Genomic DNA, 21,492 nt, shown 5'->3' on the forward strand with positions numbered 1-21,492 from the left:
AGACAATAGTTCACTGCTACAACGTTTGGTACCTCATGGGTGCTTACTGAGTAAGTTTTGAATGAATAAGCAAATAAATAAGTAAAAACACATTAAATACTACTGCCTTCAAAATACTGTTCCACAACAAATAAAGATAACGTCACAGTAAAGAGGTTACCAGTTTCACTAATAATAAAAAAGCTATATAAAATTCATTGGCAAAACATAAAAACAACTGAGTAAAAACAAACACACACCAAATTTGAGGGCTCAATTTAAGTAAAATGAAAATGTGAATAAGAAAAGCATGATTAAAAACACAATGCATTCAACCTCAGGGTACAGTGGGTGGGGGTCATGCACCAACAACACACACAATGTAAGCCCACCATCATATGCAAAAAGGCTTGAATATAAACAGGAAGATGCAAATAAAAAGCATAGTGAGTTATAATCAAAGATCTAACAGACTGGTAAAACCTAAAAATGAGCCATAGAAGTGAAGGGGAGAATGCAATGCACAGTAACTTTCATAAGCTGTCAGTGAGAGTAAATCATATAGCCATTATGTAAAAAAGTTTTGCATTATCTGAACATACATATATCCTATGATCCAACAACTGTGCTCCAAGGCATATATCCTAAAGAAAATCTTGTACATGTGTACCAGGAGACAACAACATACAGAATTGTTCATAGCAGCCTAGTCATAATGGCAAAAAACGATAAAAAACTGAAAAGCCTATTTCAACTACAAAATGGATAAACACATTTTGGCATGCTACTATACTGGAATACTATACAGTAGTGAAAATTAAGAAGGTACAATTATATGTAAAGCAAAAAAAAGCACATCAAGATTTAAAATGAGTGATTCAATTTAGGTTTACATAAAGTCAAAGCTTAAATCTTAAATAAAACCTAAATCAGAACACATGTATAAACATACATATATAATACAGTAAGAAAATGCTTAACAAAGCATGAAATTATAGTTACTGGGGAGGAGTCAGAGGACAAATATAAGATGGAGCTCACAAGAGGTTTCAAAAGGTCATGGATGTCTTATATTTCTAAAGAAAGTTAATGAATAAATAGATATTATTCCTTATACATACATAAAAAATATGAATATATATTCTTTGGATGTATACTTTACACTAGAACATTTACTTGTTTAAAGATTTTATTTATTTCTTTGAGAGAGAGTGAGCAAGCACGTGTACACACGCACATGTGCTGTGGGAGAAGAAGGGAAGAGAGAGAGAGAGGCAGACTCCCTGCTTAGCATAGAGCCCGACTCAGGGCTTGATCTCAAGATCCTGACTGAGATCATGACCTGAACCAAAACCAAGAGTCAGACACTTAACTGACTGAGCCACCCAGGTGCCCCTGCAATAGAACATTTAAATACCACATGATCTGAAAAAGGAATGCATATATACATATTTATATATGCATTTATATATGTAAAAGGAAAAATAAGTATAGAGGTTAGGCTTCCAAAAATTACACTAGAATAAAAAAGTAGGTTTTACTTACCCATCTGCTTTACCTATCAGAGCACTCATTTCCTCAAGGAGATGGACATAATAAGTTTCAATGCTTAAAGTATATAACTGAAAGAATGACTATTTTTAAATTGAAATGACCTCAGACACTACTTGTCAAGGAAAGTTACTTAGTTCATGGTCTTGACATCAACTAAATATACCACTTTAATAAAATAACAAACTATATCAAGTTTATTTTCCCTAAAAGGCAGTCATTGAGTTACTGAGTCAAAGTTCAACTTACTAACATTTCCTTAAACATTTACAAAATGACTGGAGTCTAAATACAATAGAAGTCATTACCTCTGCTCATACTGGCACTCAGATCAGTTACTGCTCAAAACAGCAATGGCACCATAACCAGTTCTTTCAATTAACATTTTCCTCAAAAGGTATCAAGAAACTTAATGTTGCATCATTAGTAATGTGGAAAAAATACGTATTACATTTTAAAGCTCCAGCAGAAAGGGGAACATGGGTGGTTCAGTCAGTTAAGCACCCAGTTCTTAAATCATCTCACGTCAGGATCTCAGGATTGTGAAACTGAGCCCTGCAAGGCACTTTGTGTTTAGCACAGAATCTGCTTGAGATTCTCTCTCTCTCTCTCTCTCTCTCTCTCCCTCTGCTCACGAGCTCTCTCTCTCTCCCTCTGCTCACGAGCCCTCTCTCTCTAAAATAAATAAAATCTTTAAAAATAAAGAAATGTTCCAGCAGACAGAAGTAAAAAGTCTGTATTTCATCAAATTCCACACTGCATTTGACTACGAAATAAAAACTCTTACAACACTTAAATAAACAAAAAAAAGGAAATAATAATCTATCTCACAATTTCAAAGACTGAATAAGTTATTAATGAATTCCACATAACTGATGTCAATTAAGTGTCTATTCTAAATAGTATCAGGAGCTACCTTCTTACCTGGGGAGGATAGTTGCTCTCTGAAGACCACCTTGAAGATTGGTCATTTGGTTTATCCACTAAAATGTTCCTGAAATAAAGAAAAGAAAATTATACAAATAATTAAAATTATAAGTGAATATGAATATGCAAAAAGAGGAATAATCTACCAGATGCTGAAATTATCAAAAAGTTATATAATGTCTGGAACTTGAACAAAAAGAGACAATTAAACAGAATAAGAAACAGAAAAATTCTAGTATATCTAAGATCTAAAAAATATGATAAAGGCAGCATTTCAAACAATGGGGAAAAGCAAGAAAAGATATACTTCTACTTAATACCCAAGTGCCAAAGTGAACAGGTGTGTTTAGAAATTTAAGGTAAGAAAATAAAATAAAATACCTAAGAATAAATAAATTCCACTTATACTTATTAGATATATTATTATATATTATTATATTGCACACAATGATATTGTTATATACTACATATAGGTATGTTATATTATGTATTATATGCAACATCATGTATGTATATGTATATGCATACAATCAATCTTTGGATCAAGAAGCTTTTTTTAAAAAAAAAAGATTTATTTATTTGGGAGAAAGAAAGCGCATGGGTGAGAGCAGGGACAGAGAGAGAGAGAGAGAGTGAAACTTTAGCAGACTCCACACTGAGCATGGAGCCTGACACAGGGCTTAATCTCACAACACTAAGAGATCATGACCTGAGCCTAAACCAAGAGCCAGATGCTTAACAGACTCTGTCACCCAGGAGCCCCTAGATTAAGAAGTCTTTAAAGCACAAGGTCAAAAGCAGAACTGTGGGTGAAAAAAGGAAGTGATATAAGTAACTTTGGAAGATGGTGCTTTCACCAGAAACCATAAGGCTAAAGAAAAATGGAACCACATATAAAAACTGTACTGTATTTGGTAAAGTTGTTTTTCACAGAGATACTGGTTAATTCTCAATCAGTTCACATGTATACTGGGGTTTAACAAATAAATAGATGGCAGATAGTGGAATTAAGCTTCTCACTTCAGTGTGGAAAGTTATAGAAAAGCAAAGGGAGTAAGGTTAGAATGAGCCCTGTGGACTGGACATCACTTGAACTAATGTTTAGTTCAATATGGACACAGATAAAAAGATATGAAAATAATTACAGATATGTATGTGCATGCATGCACAAACAACACACAAATAGTATTTGTTAGTTCTGTTGACTAAGTGGGACTAGAAGTGGTGACACCCCAGCAGCAGTGAACACACCCAGCACCCAGGTCTTGGTTTCTACCCAGCATCCCCTAAGAAAAGAAAACAGGGATTCTAGGGGAAATTGCTGGTTCTAAGACTGGAGCAGGTAATTCAAAAGATAAGCCTGGAGCACAGATTAAGAAATGAGAGAGATAAATTCATTTGCCTAAATATACATACACCTAAGAAGTGCTTAAACTATTATTATCTTCAACATACAGATTAAGAAATGAGAGAGAGAAATTAACTTGCCTAAATATACATACATCTTAGAAGTGAGGATTTTACTCTGAGGCAGTCTGACTCCAAAGCCAATGCTCTTAATTACTACACTATACAGCCTGAGAATTATTTCCACTTCTTGGAACTTAACCTAAAAAATAATCCAGGGCATGTAAATCATCCACATTCATCACAGCACAGTTTGTAGTAACAAATTGCAAGCAACCATATTCTGTCACAGTCAGGAATTAATTAGACAAATTATTAGATACTTGTGTTACAGAATACCCTGTACTCATGTTCTATAATCTAACTTTAAATGTAATTGAAAATTGTTCACTACACAGTAACTGAAGAGAAAAAAGTAGTTTAGAGTATATATACGATGAATCATTGTTGTAAGTAATAATATTCATGCATGGAGAGAAAGACAAAGAGCATATACTAAATTGTCAATGCCACTTTCAATGAGATAATTTTTTGCCCTTTTGTACATTTCTAGCTTTCTAAAATTAACACATTTTAAAATTAACAAATTTTCATAATCAGTAGAAAAGGCGGATTTTGCAAAGATTTTATTTATTTATTTATTTGTTTATTTATATAGCAGGGGAAGGGGGAGAGGGAGAGAAAATCTCAAGTAGACGCCGTGCTGAGCAACAGAACCCAACACAGGGCTCAATCTCACAATCCTGAGATCATGACGTGAGCTGAAAACAAAAGCTGGACGCTCGACCAACTGAACCACCCAGGTGCCTCAAAGAAGTGTTTTAAGAATGAATTACAGGGGAGGTGCCTGGGTGGCTCAGTGGGTTTAAAGCCTCTGCCTTCGGCTCAGGTCCTGATCCCAGCCTCCAGGGATCCTCTCTCTCTATCTGCCTCTCTGCCTACTTGTGATCTCTGTCAAATAATAAATAAGGGCGCCTGGGTGGCTCAGTTGGTTAAGCAACTGCCTTCTGCTCAGGTCATGATCCTGGTGGGGATCGAGTCCCACATGTGGCTCCCAGCTCCATGGGGAGTCTGCTTCTCCCTTTGACCTTCTCCCCTCTCATGCTCTCTCTCACTGTCCCTCTCTCAAATAAATAAATAAAATCTTTAAAAAAAAAAAAAAAAAGAATGAATTACAGGGCACGTGGGTGGCTCAGTGAGTTAAGCCTATGCCTTCGGCTCAGGTCATGATCTCAGGGTCCTGGGATTGAGTCCACATTGGGCACTATGCTTGGCGGGGAGCCTGCTTCCTCCTCTCTCTCTCTGCCTGCCTCTCTGCCTACTTGTGATCTCTCTCTGTCAAATAAATGAATAAAATCTTAAAAAAAAATTACAAGACACAAAATGAAGACAACCCTACATGAAAATACCATAATTAAAAGCTAAAGCTAAAAAGCTAGGATTTTTAAAAAATCACTTTGACATGAATGTTATAAAGCATGAAAGAAAATCTCACAAATTTAAACTATGATACAGTAGGACCACAAAAATCATTCATGTTAACAAATGACATGAGGGAGCTAACCAGTCATAATGTGAAAAGTGAGCAGATGGACCACTACATGCAAAGTCAAGGGGGCAAACAGTTGCAATATGTTGTGGTCTTGTGAATTTTGACATGCTTATTAAACAGCCTTCTGGAGATTCAACAGTTGGGTATCTGAAGCTAAAATTCAGGGAAATGCCAGAACCAAAAAACATATATCTTTAGGGATACCAGTACAACATAGCTAAAATATTTAAAAAGTCATGACACTGATTGGGATGACCTAAGGAATGAAATGGAGCTAGTAAGCTCTTGCGGGGGGGGGGGGGTGTCTCAATCATTTTGGGGGTCTATATAAGAAAAGTTGAGAAAAGGAGACTAAAAAGGGACAAAGATGAAGAAAACAGAAACCCAGGAAGTATGTATGCCAAGTGAAAATACTTTAAGGAAAGAAGTGAAAGACCATGTAAAATGTTTCTGAGAAAACAGGGACTGGGGGGTATTCATTCTCATATGCCTAACTCCAAGGCTAAATGCTGCTACACACAAAATGCTTAATAAATATTTGATAATGATATAAACAAACAGGTAGCACTACAAAGAAAAAAATTAAAGTAGATACATCAAAGCATAAGATATATTACTTGTACTTATTACCTAAACTTAAAGCTTATACTAAACTGAAATAAAAATAAATGAGAGGGACGCCTGGGTGGCTCAGTTGGTTAAGCAGCTGCCTTCGGCTCAGGTCATGATCCCAGCGTCCTGGGATCGAGTCCCACGTCGGGCTCCTTGCTCAGCAGGGAGCCTGCTTCTCCCTCTGCCTCTGCCTGCCATTCTGTCCGCCTGTGCTCGCTCTCTCCCCCACCTCTCTCTGATAAAAAAAAAAAAAAAAAAAATGAGAAACTAGGCACCTGGCTGGCTCAGTCAGTAGAGCGTGCAACTTGATCTTGGGGTTGTGAGTTTAAGCCCTAGGTTGTTTAGAGAGATTACTTTAAAAAAGTATTTTTTAAATAAACAAATGAGAACTAAAATATAAACCAGAAAAAAAGTGAGGTTAGCCTGAGGGGATCTGGATAGATGGATGCTTGAAGATATTCCTGATAACCTCCAGTCCCAACACTAGGTCAGCTATTAGGTACCTCTCCTGAGCTCAGCAGGTGAAAGACACCAGAATCAGAAGTTTTAGAACCACGACAAAAGCTTGGCCATAGGAAAACCAAGAGATCCACGGACAGTTCTCTCCCATAAACAAAGGTATCAACAGCATGAGCATTTCTGGGACAATCTGCAAGTCTCCCTGGCCTACAAAAAGCTTTAGAAAGAGCTAACCTGGTAGACTTGGTTCCCTTTACCACTGAAGCTGAGACTGTACTTGCCCTCTTAGCTGAGGATATCCAGATACTGAGAGGATCTCCTGTGTAACCCACAGAGAACCAACAACATAGAAAAAGACCTCCAGCCTACCCACTATCTGAGGTATGGCAAGTTTTACCCAAAGAGTACACAATATACAATAGTTTGTATAGGAGTATAAATGCACCAAAAAAGCCAAGAAAACATAAAAAAGAAGAGCGAGAAAAATCACGTTATCGGTTTTTATAAACCCTTCAAGTCCCTATAATTAAAAGCAGTACGGAATGGCATAGGTACAGACCTAGCTCAGAGGGAAAAAAAAACCCTAGAAATTGAGCCCAGTATAAACTAGAACTTACTATTTGATTAAGGGGATATTTTATTTCAGTGGGAAATAATAGTTATTAGTTAAATGATGTTTATACAACTGAATTATCTGTTGGGAGAAAACAAGTTAACTCTTATATGAAATTAATCCCAGCTGGGGCGCTTGGGGGCTCAGTGGGTTAAGCCTCTGCCTTTGGCCCAGGCTCCTGGGATGGAGCGACGAGTCGGGCTCTCTGCTCGGCAGGGAGCCTGCCCCCCCAACCCTGCCTGCCTCTCTGCCTATTTGTGGTCTCTCTCTCTCTCAAATAAATATATATATATATAAAATTTAAAAAATAAAAAAAAAGAAATTAATCCCAGTTAATAATTTAAATATATATATATATATATATATATATATATCAGGAAAAGTATTTAGGGGCTAATAGAGACAACCAAAAGTGTTGGAAAGATCTTTTTGCCAAGAAATACAGAAGATGTAAAAGATAGCTATTAGATTATAAAAAACTTTTGAATTATGTAAAACACCTTAAAGAAAAACCAGAAACAATAGAAAAAAAAATGCTTACAACTATTGTTTCACATTGAAAATAAGACAAATACAATGAAAAGTAAGCAGAATGCATGTTATTGAAATCATTAAGATAGCCAGTAAACAGTTACAAAAATTTCTCTAAATCCCTGTATTTTGTTTGCAGGGAAAAAAATTAAGAATAAGATTTTCACCCATCAAATTGGTTAAATTAGATCCCTACAATCAGGAAATCAGGTAGAAAAGATGGACATGTAAAGTCAATGTGCAGCATCTATTAGACTTTCAATATACAGGGGCGCCTGGGTGGCTCAGTTGGTTGGGTGTCCAACTCCTGGTTTTCGCTCAGGTCATGCTCTTGGGGTTGTGAGACTGAACCCTAAATGAACTCCATGCCTGATGCGGAGTCAGCTTGGGATCTCATTCTCCCTCTCCCTTAGCCCCTTCCCCCGCTCTCTTTCTCTCTCTCTCTCTCAGGGGGGAAAAAAAAAACCTTCTAAAAACCCACAAATTTTCGGGATGCCTGGGTGGCTCAACGGGTTAAAGCCTCTGCCTTCAGCTCAGGTCATGATCCCAGGGTCCTGGGATGGAGCCCCACATCGGGCTCTCTGCTCAGTGGGGAGCCTGCTTCCTGCCCCCCCACCTGCTTCTCTGCCTCCTTGTGATCTCTGTCTAATAAATAAATGAAATCTTTAAAAAAAAAAAATGAAAAATTTTAAAAACCTCACAAATTTTCAATGTACATATTCTTTTGTTTAGCACTCTCATGTCAGAATCCATCCCATAAAAATGAAATCATCAGGGGCGCCTGGGTGGCTCAGTGGGTTAAAGCCTCTGCCTTAGGCTTAGGTCATGATCTCAGGGTCCTGGGATGGAGCCCCACATCGGGCTCTCTGCTCAGTGGGGAGCCTGCTTCCTGCCCCCCCACCTGCTTCTCTGCCTCCTTGTGATCTCTGTCTAATAAATAAATGAAATCTTTAAAAAAAAAAAATGAAAAATTTTAAAAACCTCACAAATTTTCAATGTACATATTCTTTTGTTTAGCACTCTCATGTCAGAATCCATCCCATAAAAATGAAATCATCAGGGGCGCCTGGGTGGCTCAGTGGGTTAAAGCCTCTGCCTTAGGCTTAGGTCATGATCTCAGGGTCCTGGGATGGAGCCCCACGTCGGGCTCTCTGCTCAGCAGGGAGCCTGCTTCTCTTCCTTTCTCTCTCTCCCTGCCTCTCTGCCTACTTGTGATCTCTGTCTGTCAAATGAATAAATATTTTTATTTATTTTTATATATTTTTAAAGATATTTATAAATATCTTTTTAAAAAAATGAAATCATCACTACATAAGGAAATACATAGAAAGACTAGTATATATAAGTCTGTTTAATGCATTTTTTATAGCGCTAGAGAAAAGATTAAATAAATTATAGAACATATAAACCATGGAACATCATACTGCTATTAAAGAATATTTCAGTTCTATGTCAGCTAACTTGGAGAAATTTCTGCAAGTTATTTCTGTAACATACAAAGAAGCACGTACGATTCTATTGTTATTTAAAAGACCTATTATTTATATCTCTATATATAATTTATAAGCATGTATAGTATGATCCAATTCATATCAAATAATATAAAGCAAGCACAAATATAATAACCCTAAGATGAAGCATAAGTATTTTTCAGGGATTTTACTAATTTTCTATTTGTCATATTGTTCAGATTTTTGTAATAAAATTATTTATATAAACAGTAAAAATAATTATCATAAAGATATTACAGTTGAGATGGTGACAAACATTCCTTATTTGTGGCAAACTGACTACATTAAGATCAGATGATGAAAATCAGGCTCAACTTTTCTTTCTTTTTAGAGACAAAGGAGATGCAGAAGCAAACAGTAAGAGCTTATTGGCTCTTAAAAAATTTTTTTTAAGATTTTATTTATTTATTTGACAGAGAGAGAGTGATCACAAGTAGGCAGAGAGGCAGGCAGAGAGAGGGGGGGAAGCAGGCTCCCCGCTGAGCAGAGAGCCTACTGAGGGGCTCGATCCCAGGACCCTGAGATCATGACCTGAGCTGAAGGCAGAGGCTTAACCAACTGAACCACCCAGGTGCCCCTGGCTCTTAAATTTTTTTTTTTTTTAAAGATTTATTTATTTGACAGACAGAAATCACAAGTAGACAGAGAGGCAGCCAGAGAGAGAGAGAGAGGGAAGCAAGCTCCCTGCCGAGCAGAGAGCTCGATGCGGGACCTGATCCCAGTACCCTGAGATCATGACCTGAGCCGAAGGCAGCGGCCCAATCCACTGAGCCACCCAGGCGCCCCTGGCTCTTAAAATTTTTAAGAAAGAGATCATCTCCCAAAGCTTTAAGTTGATTGTAGATTGTTTCTAATTCTCCCTCCCAGATGTTCCTTTAAGGCAGATGAGAAACTAGTTCAGGGCAGTGACTATTAATTAATAAGAGCCCTTCACCTACAATAACAGAGCCACTATGGACGAATTCTATAAAACATGTTCTTTTTCACTATCTTTCCTGGTGTACTTTCCAAAGACCTTATAAAACCCATCACCACTACTGATATATTAATAGTCTTCCTTCTTCGAATTCTCAAGACTAAGCAAGAGACATTAACCTCTCAGAGTACACAGGTCAGGCACAATACCAGTTCTCTATCTCTGGTTTCTAAAAGGGGAACTATCCCATCTACAGCCTCTGCTGAAAAGATAGTGATGTTTTACATCTGTGACTTTCCCTAACAACTATTAAAGACAGCTAATCTAGACTGGCTAGTGACCAATGATAGGAAATGGCGATGGTCCAGTAAGAAAAGTTTAAGACAAAAAAAAAAAAAGAAGTATAGGTAAACAGAACCACTGAAGCAGCAAAAAGATATACAGAGTAAGAATGAGAGGGAGAAGAGAAAGAATAACCTAGTTAGTAGTAAGATAAGAACGTAGCCGACATAAAAAAGAAATGACTCCAGGTAGCAACAACATGGCTTAAGTTCCAGTTACCAGGAGGCTCTGTTTCTGCCAACCAAAGAAATGCATGACCCAACACCCTTCTAGATATTTAATGACCAGTTTTCACATTTTGACTATTGTCCAAAAAAATAAACGACAAGCAAAGAAAAAAAGTTACAGAAGACCCAATTCAGTATAGAAACTATACGACTCAAATAATAAAATTAATCTACTAAGGGAAGGTACCCGCCATTCTAAAATATATTTAAAATATAAAATGCAAATAATAACTGAGAACTGGTCAAGAGGAGCTGTTAAGGAAGATAGGTTGAGGACTAAAATGATTTCCCATTTTGACCAGTTTTTCTAAAATGTGCATTTTAATTTTAAAATACACATTTTCATTCCTACCAATGCAGGATGAAAACAAAAGACAATAAAAATGAACCACATTGGGCGCCTGGGTGGCTCAGTGGGTTAAGCCGCTGCCTTCGGCTCAGGTCATGATCTCAGGGTCCTGGGATCGAGTCCCACATCGGGCTCTCTGCTCAGCAGGGAGCCTGCTTCCTCTTCTCTCTCTGCCTGCCTCTCTGCCTACTTGTGTTCTCTCTCTGTCAAATAAATAAATAAAATCTTAAAAAAAAAAAAAGAACCACATTAAGCTTCTTAGACACAGGATACAAAGACAAAGCTGTAACTGAATTCTTCACTTAGGACTATAGAAATTTACAGTGAAACACATGGACAAATGAAATACAATGTTAGCTTTTCCAAGTTATGTCTCTATTTTGCCTATTTTTAAATGTACTAAATATATACTGCCAAATAACATCAGAAACAATCTATTAAAATTCATCATGAGAAGATAATTTACCAGACATTTTGAGTTCAAGTAAGCAAATTAAAAATCTTTTTTTTGATTAAATATGCTCAAACCCTAAGCCTACTTGGCAATACCTTTTAAATCATTGCTCTTAAGAACACTTAAAATAAATATAAAAAGCAGCACTTGGGCAAAAAATGGAACATTTAACATTTTTTTTCTGCTAATGGATGCTCAGGATACTTATCAGTAAGTCCAGTCGAATTTAAATTGAGTTTTAAATACTCAAAAGCTACCTCTAATTTTGATGTGAAAAGGTCAGTCAAGCAGAGTATTTAGGAATTCAAGTCTGGAATATTTTCCTTTTTGTAGTTAAAAAAACACCATACTAAAACCTGTGCCTCCTTTTGTTAAATGATGTGATAAAATGGAGCTAAAGATTAAAACTTTGACTAGGAATCACAAGATTATGGAGGTTGGCCACTAACTGGTTGGGTTAAACTTGTCACATAATCTCTCGGGGTTTTAATTCCTTCATCTTCAGTGCAAAGGGAAAGGTTAAATTCCTTGGTCTCAAGTTTCTTCTGGCTCTAATCAGAGCAGATGCATTGCACAATTCTAGAAACCACCACTCATGAGACCATGCTAACACTCTACAATCCTAAGAAAAGCCTTTTACATCCTTTATTCAAGGTATCATGCATAATCCTCTTCCTACATACCAGTAACAACACACAGCCCACTGATTGTAACAGAGCTTCCATTATGTGTGAACACTACTGGGGTACCACCATAATGGTATAAGAATGGGTACCTGGGGCCAAAAACATTAAGTTCTATTTTTTAATAAACAATAAATGGAGGTAGCATAAAACTTAAAGACAAAAGATTATTCAATAAAAAAAGTAATTCAAATGCAAAAATAGAAATCAACTAAAATCAATTTTGAATATCCACAGCTATAGAGCTAAAGAGCATACAATAAAAATTATAGCTTCTCCAAAAACCACTTATATCTGTACATACTGTAGAGGTTTTGACCCCTTCCCAAATACTTCCCAGTTTTCACACAGAACCGTAGTAGAGAGGGGGCCTGCTATAAACTGAAGTTACTTAATTCAACAAACATTTACTGAGTTCTATATGCCAAACATATGCTAGGAATACAGTGACGTAAGATAAGACAGGATCCCCAATTGTGATGCTAATGTTCAAATAAGAAGCACCTGAAAATAAACAGAGTTGTAAACAAGATGATTATAAACTATAAAAAGCATTATAAAAAAAACAAACAAGGAACTGACATAGAGCAGGGGAGTTCTTTAACTTGGGGTGGTTAAAAAAAAAAAAACAAAACTCTGAAAAAGTGCTAACTATTCTAATTTAAAGGTCTACGCACCTCATGTGCACTTGCTCCCTCTTGCCCTCTCTTCTCCCTCTCAAAAATAAATAAGCAAATTTTTCAAAAAAAAAAAGAGGAACCAACAAGTTTAAAATTCTAGCAAGAGAAAATAATCTGACCAAGGAAATCTGAGAACTGGATGAAGTCAGATAATGTTCTCATAGGCTCCAAGATGAGATAAATGAAAAAAAAAAAAAAAAAAGGCAGGAAATCTGTAAGGGGCTGAAAAACATTTAAAAAAAAAATGGTGATTCTAGATTATAAGAGGATCTCAGAACTATCCCACAAACATTCTCTCACTTCTAGAAGATCAGAGACCGACTCTGAAATGAAACTACAGAGAAGAGAGAACTAATTAATAAGCAAAGCATAAAAACTGTCAACCCCAGGAGAGAGAAGATTCAGATTCTTCGTGGGCAGAGATCTAAGTCACATAGACCTCAAAAGTACAACAGAAAATACATTTAAAGGTGACTCTTCAAGAATTCATAGTTTCCAGGCTCTTGGAAAACACAGTTATAAAGGCAAAAAGCTCCAAAGCCCAAATTTCTTTAAATAGTTCACAAAGCTCAAAAACCACATCCCTTCTGCCTATAGAAGTTCTTCCTTCTAAAACTACCGGAAAACCAAACCTGTTTAAACACTAGGAATTAAAATAAAAGCCTATAATAATATATTTTAGGAAAAATATCAAATGCAAAACAAATAATACTCTAACAGATAATAAAAATGTGAGAAAAATGTAACCACAAAAAAGATAAACATGACTATTATTTCAACATAACCTAACAGAAATTTTAAAAATAGTTGAAGTTTAATAAGGAACAATAAGTCAAAATTACAACAGCTCAGAAATATTATGACTAGAAAATAGGAAGCACTATTATGACTTTCCAATGAAAACCCAAAATCAGAAGAAAGAAATGATAAAGATTAGAGGAGGAACAAACAAAACAAACCAAAAGAAAAAACAACAACAATAAAAAAGGTCAATGAAACTAGGAGCTGGTTCTTTGAAAAAGTCAACAAAATTTATAAACCTTTAGCCAGACTCATCAGACAAAAAGAGGACACAAATAAAATCAGAAATAAAAGAGGAAAAATAACTGACACATGAGAAATACAAAGGACTGTAAGAGAGCATTATGAAAATTATATGCTAACAAACTGGACAACCCAGAAGAAATAGATAAATTCTTACAAACGTATAATCTCATGAACAAATTATCAGCAATGAAATTGAATCAGTAATCAAAAAATTCCCAATAGGGCACCTGGGTGGCACAGTCAGTTGAGCAGCCAACTCTTGATTTTGGCTCCAGTCATGATCTCAGGGTTGTGAGACTGAGCCCTGGGTGGGTGTATAGGGTTCTGAGATCATCATTGAGTGTCCTTGTCACTCTCCCTCCTCCTCTGTCCCTTCCCGGATCTCCACAGCTCAGGCCAGCACTTTCTCTCCCTCCCTCTCAAATAAATAAATAAAGTCTTAAAAATACACCCACACAATAAAATAGACTCCCTCTCCTCTCCCCGCTTAAAAAAAAAAAAAAAGCCTAATAAAGAAAAAACAGATTAGAAAGTGAGTAAACATAATGAAACAGATACAAAAGGAAGGAACAGTAAGTAGGTGATTCAATCAGTATATAATTGGAACCAGACAGGTATTTCAAACTGTGCTGCAAGCAAATCTTCCTAAAATAAGACCTGAATCTACACACTGAAAGAAAGCACTATATTAGGGAAATTCAACCCAGTATATTTCTAATACAAATTACTAGACTTAAATTTTTTTTTCTTAAGTTATTTACACATCCAGGTAAAAAGACCAAGTTACTTAAAAGAAAAAGAAGACTGTAGTATTGGGGCACCTGGATGACTCAGTTGGATAAGCATCTGATTTCAGCTTGGGTCATGCATGATCTCGGGGTCCTGGGATGGAGGCCAACACCCAGGCTCCCCACTCAGCAAAGAGTCTGCTTCTCCCTCTCCCTCTGCTCCTCCCTCTGCTGGTGCCCTCATGCAGAATAAAATTATACTGTCAAGAAACTTCCCAACAGCTGTTTTATACTCAGATAAAATGAAACAAAAATTTTAAGACATCAAAGCACAAATGTGTGTTATAACTAGAACTGTCCTTTAAGTTTAAAGGCACAGATTAGCTAACATGTAAAAAAGTTCCTTGAATCCTTCCTAAGAAACCTACTAAAGATCAAACTAGATGTATCCAAGAGATAACTCAAAAAGCTTCAGGATAGACTGGTCATTTGAACTAAAGACACTTTACTATACAACTAAAATCAACCGGGAAGAGAAGACTGACATAACAGTATGTAAAAATGTTCTCTAAGAAAGTAGAAAGGATAGCTCTGTCCAAAAATGGGAGAAAAATAAAAAAGATCATCACTTAAAATTAGATGCTGGGAGAGAGAGAAGAGGAGGTCCCCAGCTAAACTTCCTCAAGGAGTTTTAAGAAAATTATATTAGAGGCACCTGGGTGGCTCAGTTGGTTAAGCAGTTAGGCATCTGACTTCAGCTCAGGTCCTGATCTCAGGGTCCTAGGATCAAGCCCCATGCCAGGTTCCTCACTTAGCAAGGAGTCTGCTTCTCCCCCTCTGTTTCCCTGTGTCCCTCCACCTGCTCAACCTCTCTCCTCAAATAAATAAAATCTTAAAACAACAACAACAACCAAGAAACAGAACAAGAATGATACATTAAAGAGACTGAATTGAAGGGAACAAAAAAACAACAAAAACAAGAACAAAAACAAAACAATAAAAAAGCACAACCATCCTAAATGCCAAATCAAACTTATTTTAATAAAAGACCAAAGAAAAAAGCTGACCGTTTTTGTGTGTACACACGTACAGATTTTGTGTATACATATGTGTATGCATAAAATATGCCACAAAACCTTAGGGTAGAACTGAGATCAAACACCTATGAACACTGACCCCAGTAGACACAGAAAGTCAAGAGAGAAATTTCCATGCAAGAAAGCTAAGAATTCAACCATCAAAAAACAATTAAGTATAGATGGCTTTAGAAGGAAATCTATCAAAACACTGAAAAAGAACAGACCCAATATAACCTATTCAAGAACACAGTAAAGAGATAAAAGCATGTCTTAATGAAGCTAGCATAAAGACTGACATCAAACCTGATAATGACCACTAACAGAAAGATAAAGTAAATTATGAACTTCAGTTATAATGATATAAAAAATCTCTTATGAAAATCCTATAAAAAGTGCTAGAAAATAAAAAACTACAGCATTAAAAATCAAAACCTAGTATGCGTTATTCCAAAAATGTAAGGGTGCTTCATTATTAGGTCCCCCATAATATAATATCATAATAATAAATCTAAAAAAAGATTATATTATCATTTCCACAGATGCCTCAAAAAAGTATTTGATAAAATTCAACACTCAATTATGACAAAAGCACTCAATCTTACAAAAATTACATATATACCCTTTTTTTTTTTTAAAGATTTTATTTATTTATTTGTCAGAGAGAGAGCAAGAGCGAGCACAAGCAGACAGAGTGGAAGGCAGAGACGGAGGGAGAGGGAGAAGCAGGCTCCCTGCAGGGCAAGGAGCCCGATGTGGGACTCGATCCCAGGACGCTGGGATCATGACCTGAGCCGAAGGCAGCTGCTTAACCAACTGAGCCACCCAGGCGTCCCTACATATATACCTTTAACTTGATTTTATGTATATATAAAACATAGAAACAAAAGCTAGCACTTTTTAAACATTTACATACTAGAAACATTTCTGCCAACATCAAGGACAAAGGCGCCCTTTATCACAACTATTAACCTTATAATGAAGGTATCTGCCAGTGTAATTTTAATAGGGAAAGCAAAGGGACTTCCAGATTCAGCCCCAAAATACAAAACCTGTAAAAACTGTTTATCACTTCCAACTAGACAAGACAAAAGCGGTGAACTAAAAATAGAAAAGGACTTTTCTTAGATCCTTCAAAGAGCTGAAGTTACTGAGGAAACCACAACCATGTAATCTGGAGAGAGAGGTAAAGACAGAATCACAGGTAAAATCAGTTTACCCAGAGCAGAAGCCACTGGAGACAATAACTGATAGGAATAATTAAAATGTCACTTGGACAAATCTTGGGAGACTAAATGTGGACTACCTTAAGAGTTAGAACCTACTGGAGGCACGGTCTTAGGGTTTAAGTAGGGAAAAAGCAAAATATTTTAAAAATATTCCCAGGATTTTCTTCATAACAGAAGCCAGGCTTCTTTTTTTTTTTTTTTCTTTTAAAGATTTATTTATTTGACAGACAGAGATCACAAGGAGGCAGAGAGACAGGCAGAGAGAGAGGAGGAAGCAGGCTCCCTGCTGAGCAGAGAGCCCGATGCGGGGCTCGATCCCAGGACCCTGGGACCTGAGATGAAGGCAGAGGCTTTAACCCACTGAGCCACCCAGGCACCCCAGAAGCCAGGCTTCTAAATGCAACTACTTTACCAAACACTTACCCTATCTAGGCAATTAGATAACCATAGCTCTTTCCAGTCTTCCTTTCTCACATAAGGGGAAGGGGGAAAAGGCTAAGAAAGAAACATCTTGAAAATAAGAGTCTAGGGACTCAGTCCCAGTTAAAACTGGGATTTAATAGTAAGATTAGAGAACTGTTCCCCAACTTCACTTAATCATCACAACAGTAGCAATGTATAGCAGCATAAGTTACAACTGAGAGAGATACAGGACACTACTCCATTAAAGTATTTTTTGGGAACTCAAACAAAAGCAAAAACAAAACAAAAAACTAAAACAAAAAAAAAAAAGGTGGGGAGGGAAACAACACTAAACGAAAATGATGCTTCTGGCACTCAGAGTTACAATAAACATAAGAGAGCGCAAATTCTAATCTGAAGAACACAAAATCTCAAACTAGAAAGCCTAATTACCACAGTTTCCATTACACAATATATTCTAGCTGGCTTCCAACAAAAAACTGAAAAGCATGGCAAAGGGCAAGAAAAGTCTTTCTTTTTTAATTTTTAAAAAAGATTTTATTTATTTATTTTAGGGAGATTAGGAGGAGGGGCACACAGGGAGAGGGAGAGAATCTCAAGCAGGCTCTGCACTGATTGTGGAGCCTGACTTGGGGATTGATCTCATGAGATCACGACCTGAGCAAAAATCAAGAAGCAGACACTTAACCAATTAAACCACCCAGACATGCCAACTTGCTTTCTCTCTCTCTCTCTTTTTGAATCTATTTGTCAGAGAGAAAGCAAGAGCACTAGCAGGGGGAGTGCCAGGCTGAGGGAGAGCAGGCAGAGGTAGAAGCAGACTCCCCACTGATCAAGGAGCATGACATGGGACTTGATCCCAGGACCATGGGATCATGACCTGAGCCAAAAGCAGACATTTAATTGACCTGGGTGGCTCAGATGGTTAATCTTCTGACTCCTAATTTTGGCTCAGATCATAATCTCAGAGTTATGAGACTGATTCCCCAAGTCAGGGTCCTCACTGGGGGCAGAGCCTGCTTAAAATGCTCTCTTTCTCTCTCTCTGCCCCTCTCCCCTCTCTAATACAAATTAGTTAATTAAGTTTTTAAAAAAGAAAGACAAACGAAGCATCAGAATCAGGTTCAAACATGACACAAATTTTGGAATTACTGAACAGAGAACTTTAAAATAACCACAATTAATATCTTAAGGAAAAAACAGACAACATGCAAGGTAGATGCGTAATGTACTAAGAAAAGAATAAGTGAGCTTAAAGATATGTCAGCAGAAAGTTCCCAAACTGAAAAAGGAAATAAAAATTTAAAGGAAAGGAATATCAAAGAACTGTGAGAAAATTACAAAAGCTACAACATTTGCTTAATAGCAATAACAGGAAAAGAGAACAAAGAGTAGAAAAAATATCTGAAGTAAGTAAGAATGACTGGAAAATTTCCAAAACTAATGACAGACACCAAACCACGTATACAGGAAACAGAGAGAAAACCAAGTAGGATACATAAAACAAACAAACCAAAAAACAAACAAAAACCAAAAACCTACATGGATGAATTATTGTAGTCAAACTGCCATAAACCAAAGGAAAAAAGAAAATCACCTTGAATGAAACCTGTGGGGAAAACTCCTTACCTATTCAAGAACAAGGATAATTAGTTTGAGCTTCAGAAAAGAGTAGAATGAAATACATCTAAGCAATGAAAGAATAAAACCAAAAACCCCAAATTCTATCCCCAGAAAAACTATCCTTTAAAAGTGAAGGAAAAGTAAATACTTCCTGAAACAAAACCTGAGGAAATCTGTCACCAGTAGGTCTGCCTTGCATAAAACTGAAAAGAAGTTCTTTGAAGTAAAATGATATGGGTCAGAAACTTTCATCTAAATAAAAAGGGTCAGAGGATGATTAAATGAGGATAAAATAAAAAACTGTACTTCTTATTCTTAACTGAATAAACTGTTTAAAGTAATAATGACAACAATGTATCTGGTGATTATAGCCTATGAAAAAGAGAAATGAATGAGAACAATGTTATAAGGGATGGAAGGGAAGAATTAGAAATACTTTGGTATAAAGTACCTAAACTACCTGTGAAACACTATACTGTCATTTAAAACTAGATTTGATTAGCTGCAAATGTGTACTGCAAACTCTGGGACAACCACTTAAAATATATTTAAAAGAAGTATAATAGATACACTAAGAGAAAAGAAAAAGAAATCACACTGACCAATCATTTCAAACAGAGACGGCAGGAAAAACAGGAGGAATTAAGAAAAGAACCAAAGAAAATGTGGAATAAGTATAAAATAGACACAAATATAGTAGATATCAATCAAGCTGTATCAATAACTGATTTAAATATAAATGGTCTAAATAAACCAACTATAAGACACAGAGTTAAAAAAAAAAAAAAAAAGAAGACCCAAATACACTGTCTACAAAAAAGCCACCATAAATCAAAGGACACCATAGATGAACAGTAAAGACACAGAGAAAGCTGTAACATGCTTTCAAAAAGAAAAAAGCTAGAGTCACTATATTAATGCTTGAAAAAAGAATAAGAAAAATTCTCACACATAAGGAAGGGTATTAAATAATGAAAAAAGTTTCAATTTTCCAAGAAGATAGAACAATCTTTAATGTGTCAGAACCCCAAAAAAGAGTGTCAAAATACTTGAGGGAAACACTGACAAAATAGCAAAAAAGAAACAGACAAATCCACTATTATAATTAAGAAATCAACATCCCCCTATCAGTAACTAACAAATCCAGGAGGCAGACACTCAGTAGATAGAGTTGAATTGAACAGTACATTCAGTCAACTGGATCTAATGAACATTCACTGAACATTTTATACAATCCAACAGAATACACATTTTCCAGTCACCAAGATAAACATAAAACACATATTAACAGATGTACAATAGAAAATCATACAAAGAATGCTCTCAGACCACAATGGGATTAAATCAGAAATCCGTGACAAAAGAAAGGTGGGAAGTCCTAAAATATTTGGAGTAAACAATATGTGGGTCAAGTATCAATATAAATTTTTAAATATAATGAACTAAATAAAAATAAAAACAAATCATCAAAGTTTGTATGATGAAGCCAAAGCAAAACTTAGGATAGTTATGGCACTGAAGGCACATATTAGAGAAAGATGTAAAATCCAGCACCCAAGCTTCCACCCTTGGCAACCACAGAAAGAAGAGCAATTTATGGGTAAAGCAAGCAGAGAAGGTAAATAATAATAAAAGGCAAAAAAAGGTACATAAGCCAGCCTGAAAAAAGTGCAAAGGCATACCATGTCCCTACATACACTCATCATCATTAAGATTAGATTCTCTACATTAATTTATATGTAGATTCTCTACATTAATTTATAAAGTTAGTTACACTCAAAAATAAGAACAAGTATTTTCTTGAAACTAGACACTAAAGGTGATATAATTCACATAGGTAATAAAATTTCCATAAAAAACTAAACCAGCTCAAAAACACCAAAAAAAAAAAAAAAAAAAAAAAAGCAAGAGAGCAATAAGGGAGAACTAGACACTACCAGTTGTTAAAGTAAACTATGAAGTCTCTATGATTAACACAGTGGGGGATTTATAAATGAACAGAGATTTGGAAACAAAATAGAAATTACTGAAATAAGAATTTATAAAACTTAATAAATGATCAAGGTAGCATCACAAAACAGTACGGGAAAACATGAAATTTATCATAAATGATGTTGCAACAATGGCATAGCTATTTAGAAACAACATTAATTATATTTGTACCTCACACTCTTTACCACGTTAAATCCCAACTAGATTAGAAAACTAAATATAAAAACATATTAAGTACTAGAGGAAAACATATAAAATGCTTTACAACTAAACAATGAGAATACACTCTTTAAATATAATTCAAAATCCAGAGGAAAAAAGGAAAACCCAACACCTTTAACTAAATAAAACTTCCAAAAACAAAAAATGAAAGTTTCCATTTGCAGACAGCATAATTTGACGACATAGAAACCACTCTTCCCACCCCCCAAAAAAGAACTAGTGGAAGAGTTCAGCTGTGTTGCAGGATACAATATCAACACATAACAGTCAACCACACTACTATATACAATGAATGAGTAGAAGCCAAAATTAAAAACACAAAACCAGTTATAAGTGGCTCAAAAGAAATGAAATAAATA

At 36.0% G+C, this 21,492-nt stretch overlaps 1 protein-coding gene across 3 annotated transcripts in view; it reads right to left on the reverse strand.

Moving 5' to 3' along the window:
- The window catches only part of MKLN1 (muskelin 1), a 306,882-nt gene that overhangs the window by 126,502 nt on the left and 158,888 nt on the right, over nt 1-21,492 (reverse strand). For all 3 annotated transcript variants that reach the window (XM_082694003.1, XM_082694002.1, XM_082694001.1), the window contains exon 2: nt 2,455-2,524. In XM_082694003.1, coding sequence (XP_082550129.1) covers nt 2,455-2,524 — 70 coding nt within the window. The remainder of the gene's footprint in view (nt 1-2,454; nt 2,525-21,492) is intronic.

This window comes from Mustela nivalis (assembly GCF_964662115.1).
Source record: "Mustela nivalis genome assembly, chromosome: 12".
NCBI lineage: Eukaryota > Metazoa > Chordata > Mammalia > Carnivora > Mustelidae > Mustela > Mustela nivalis.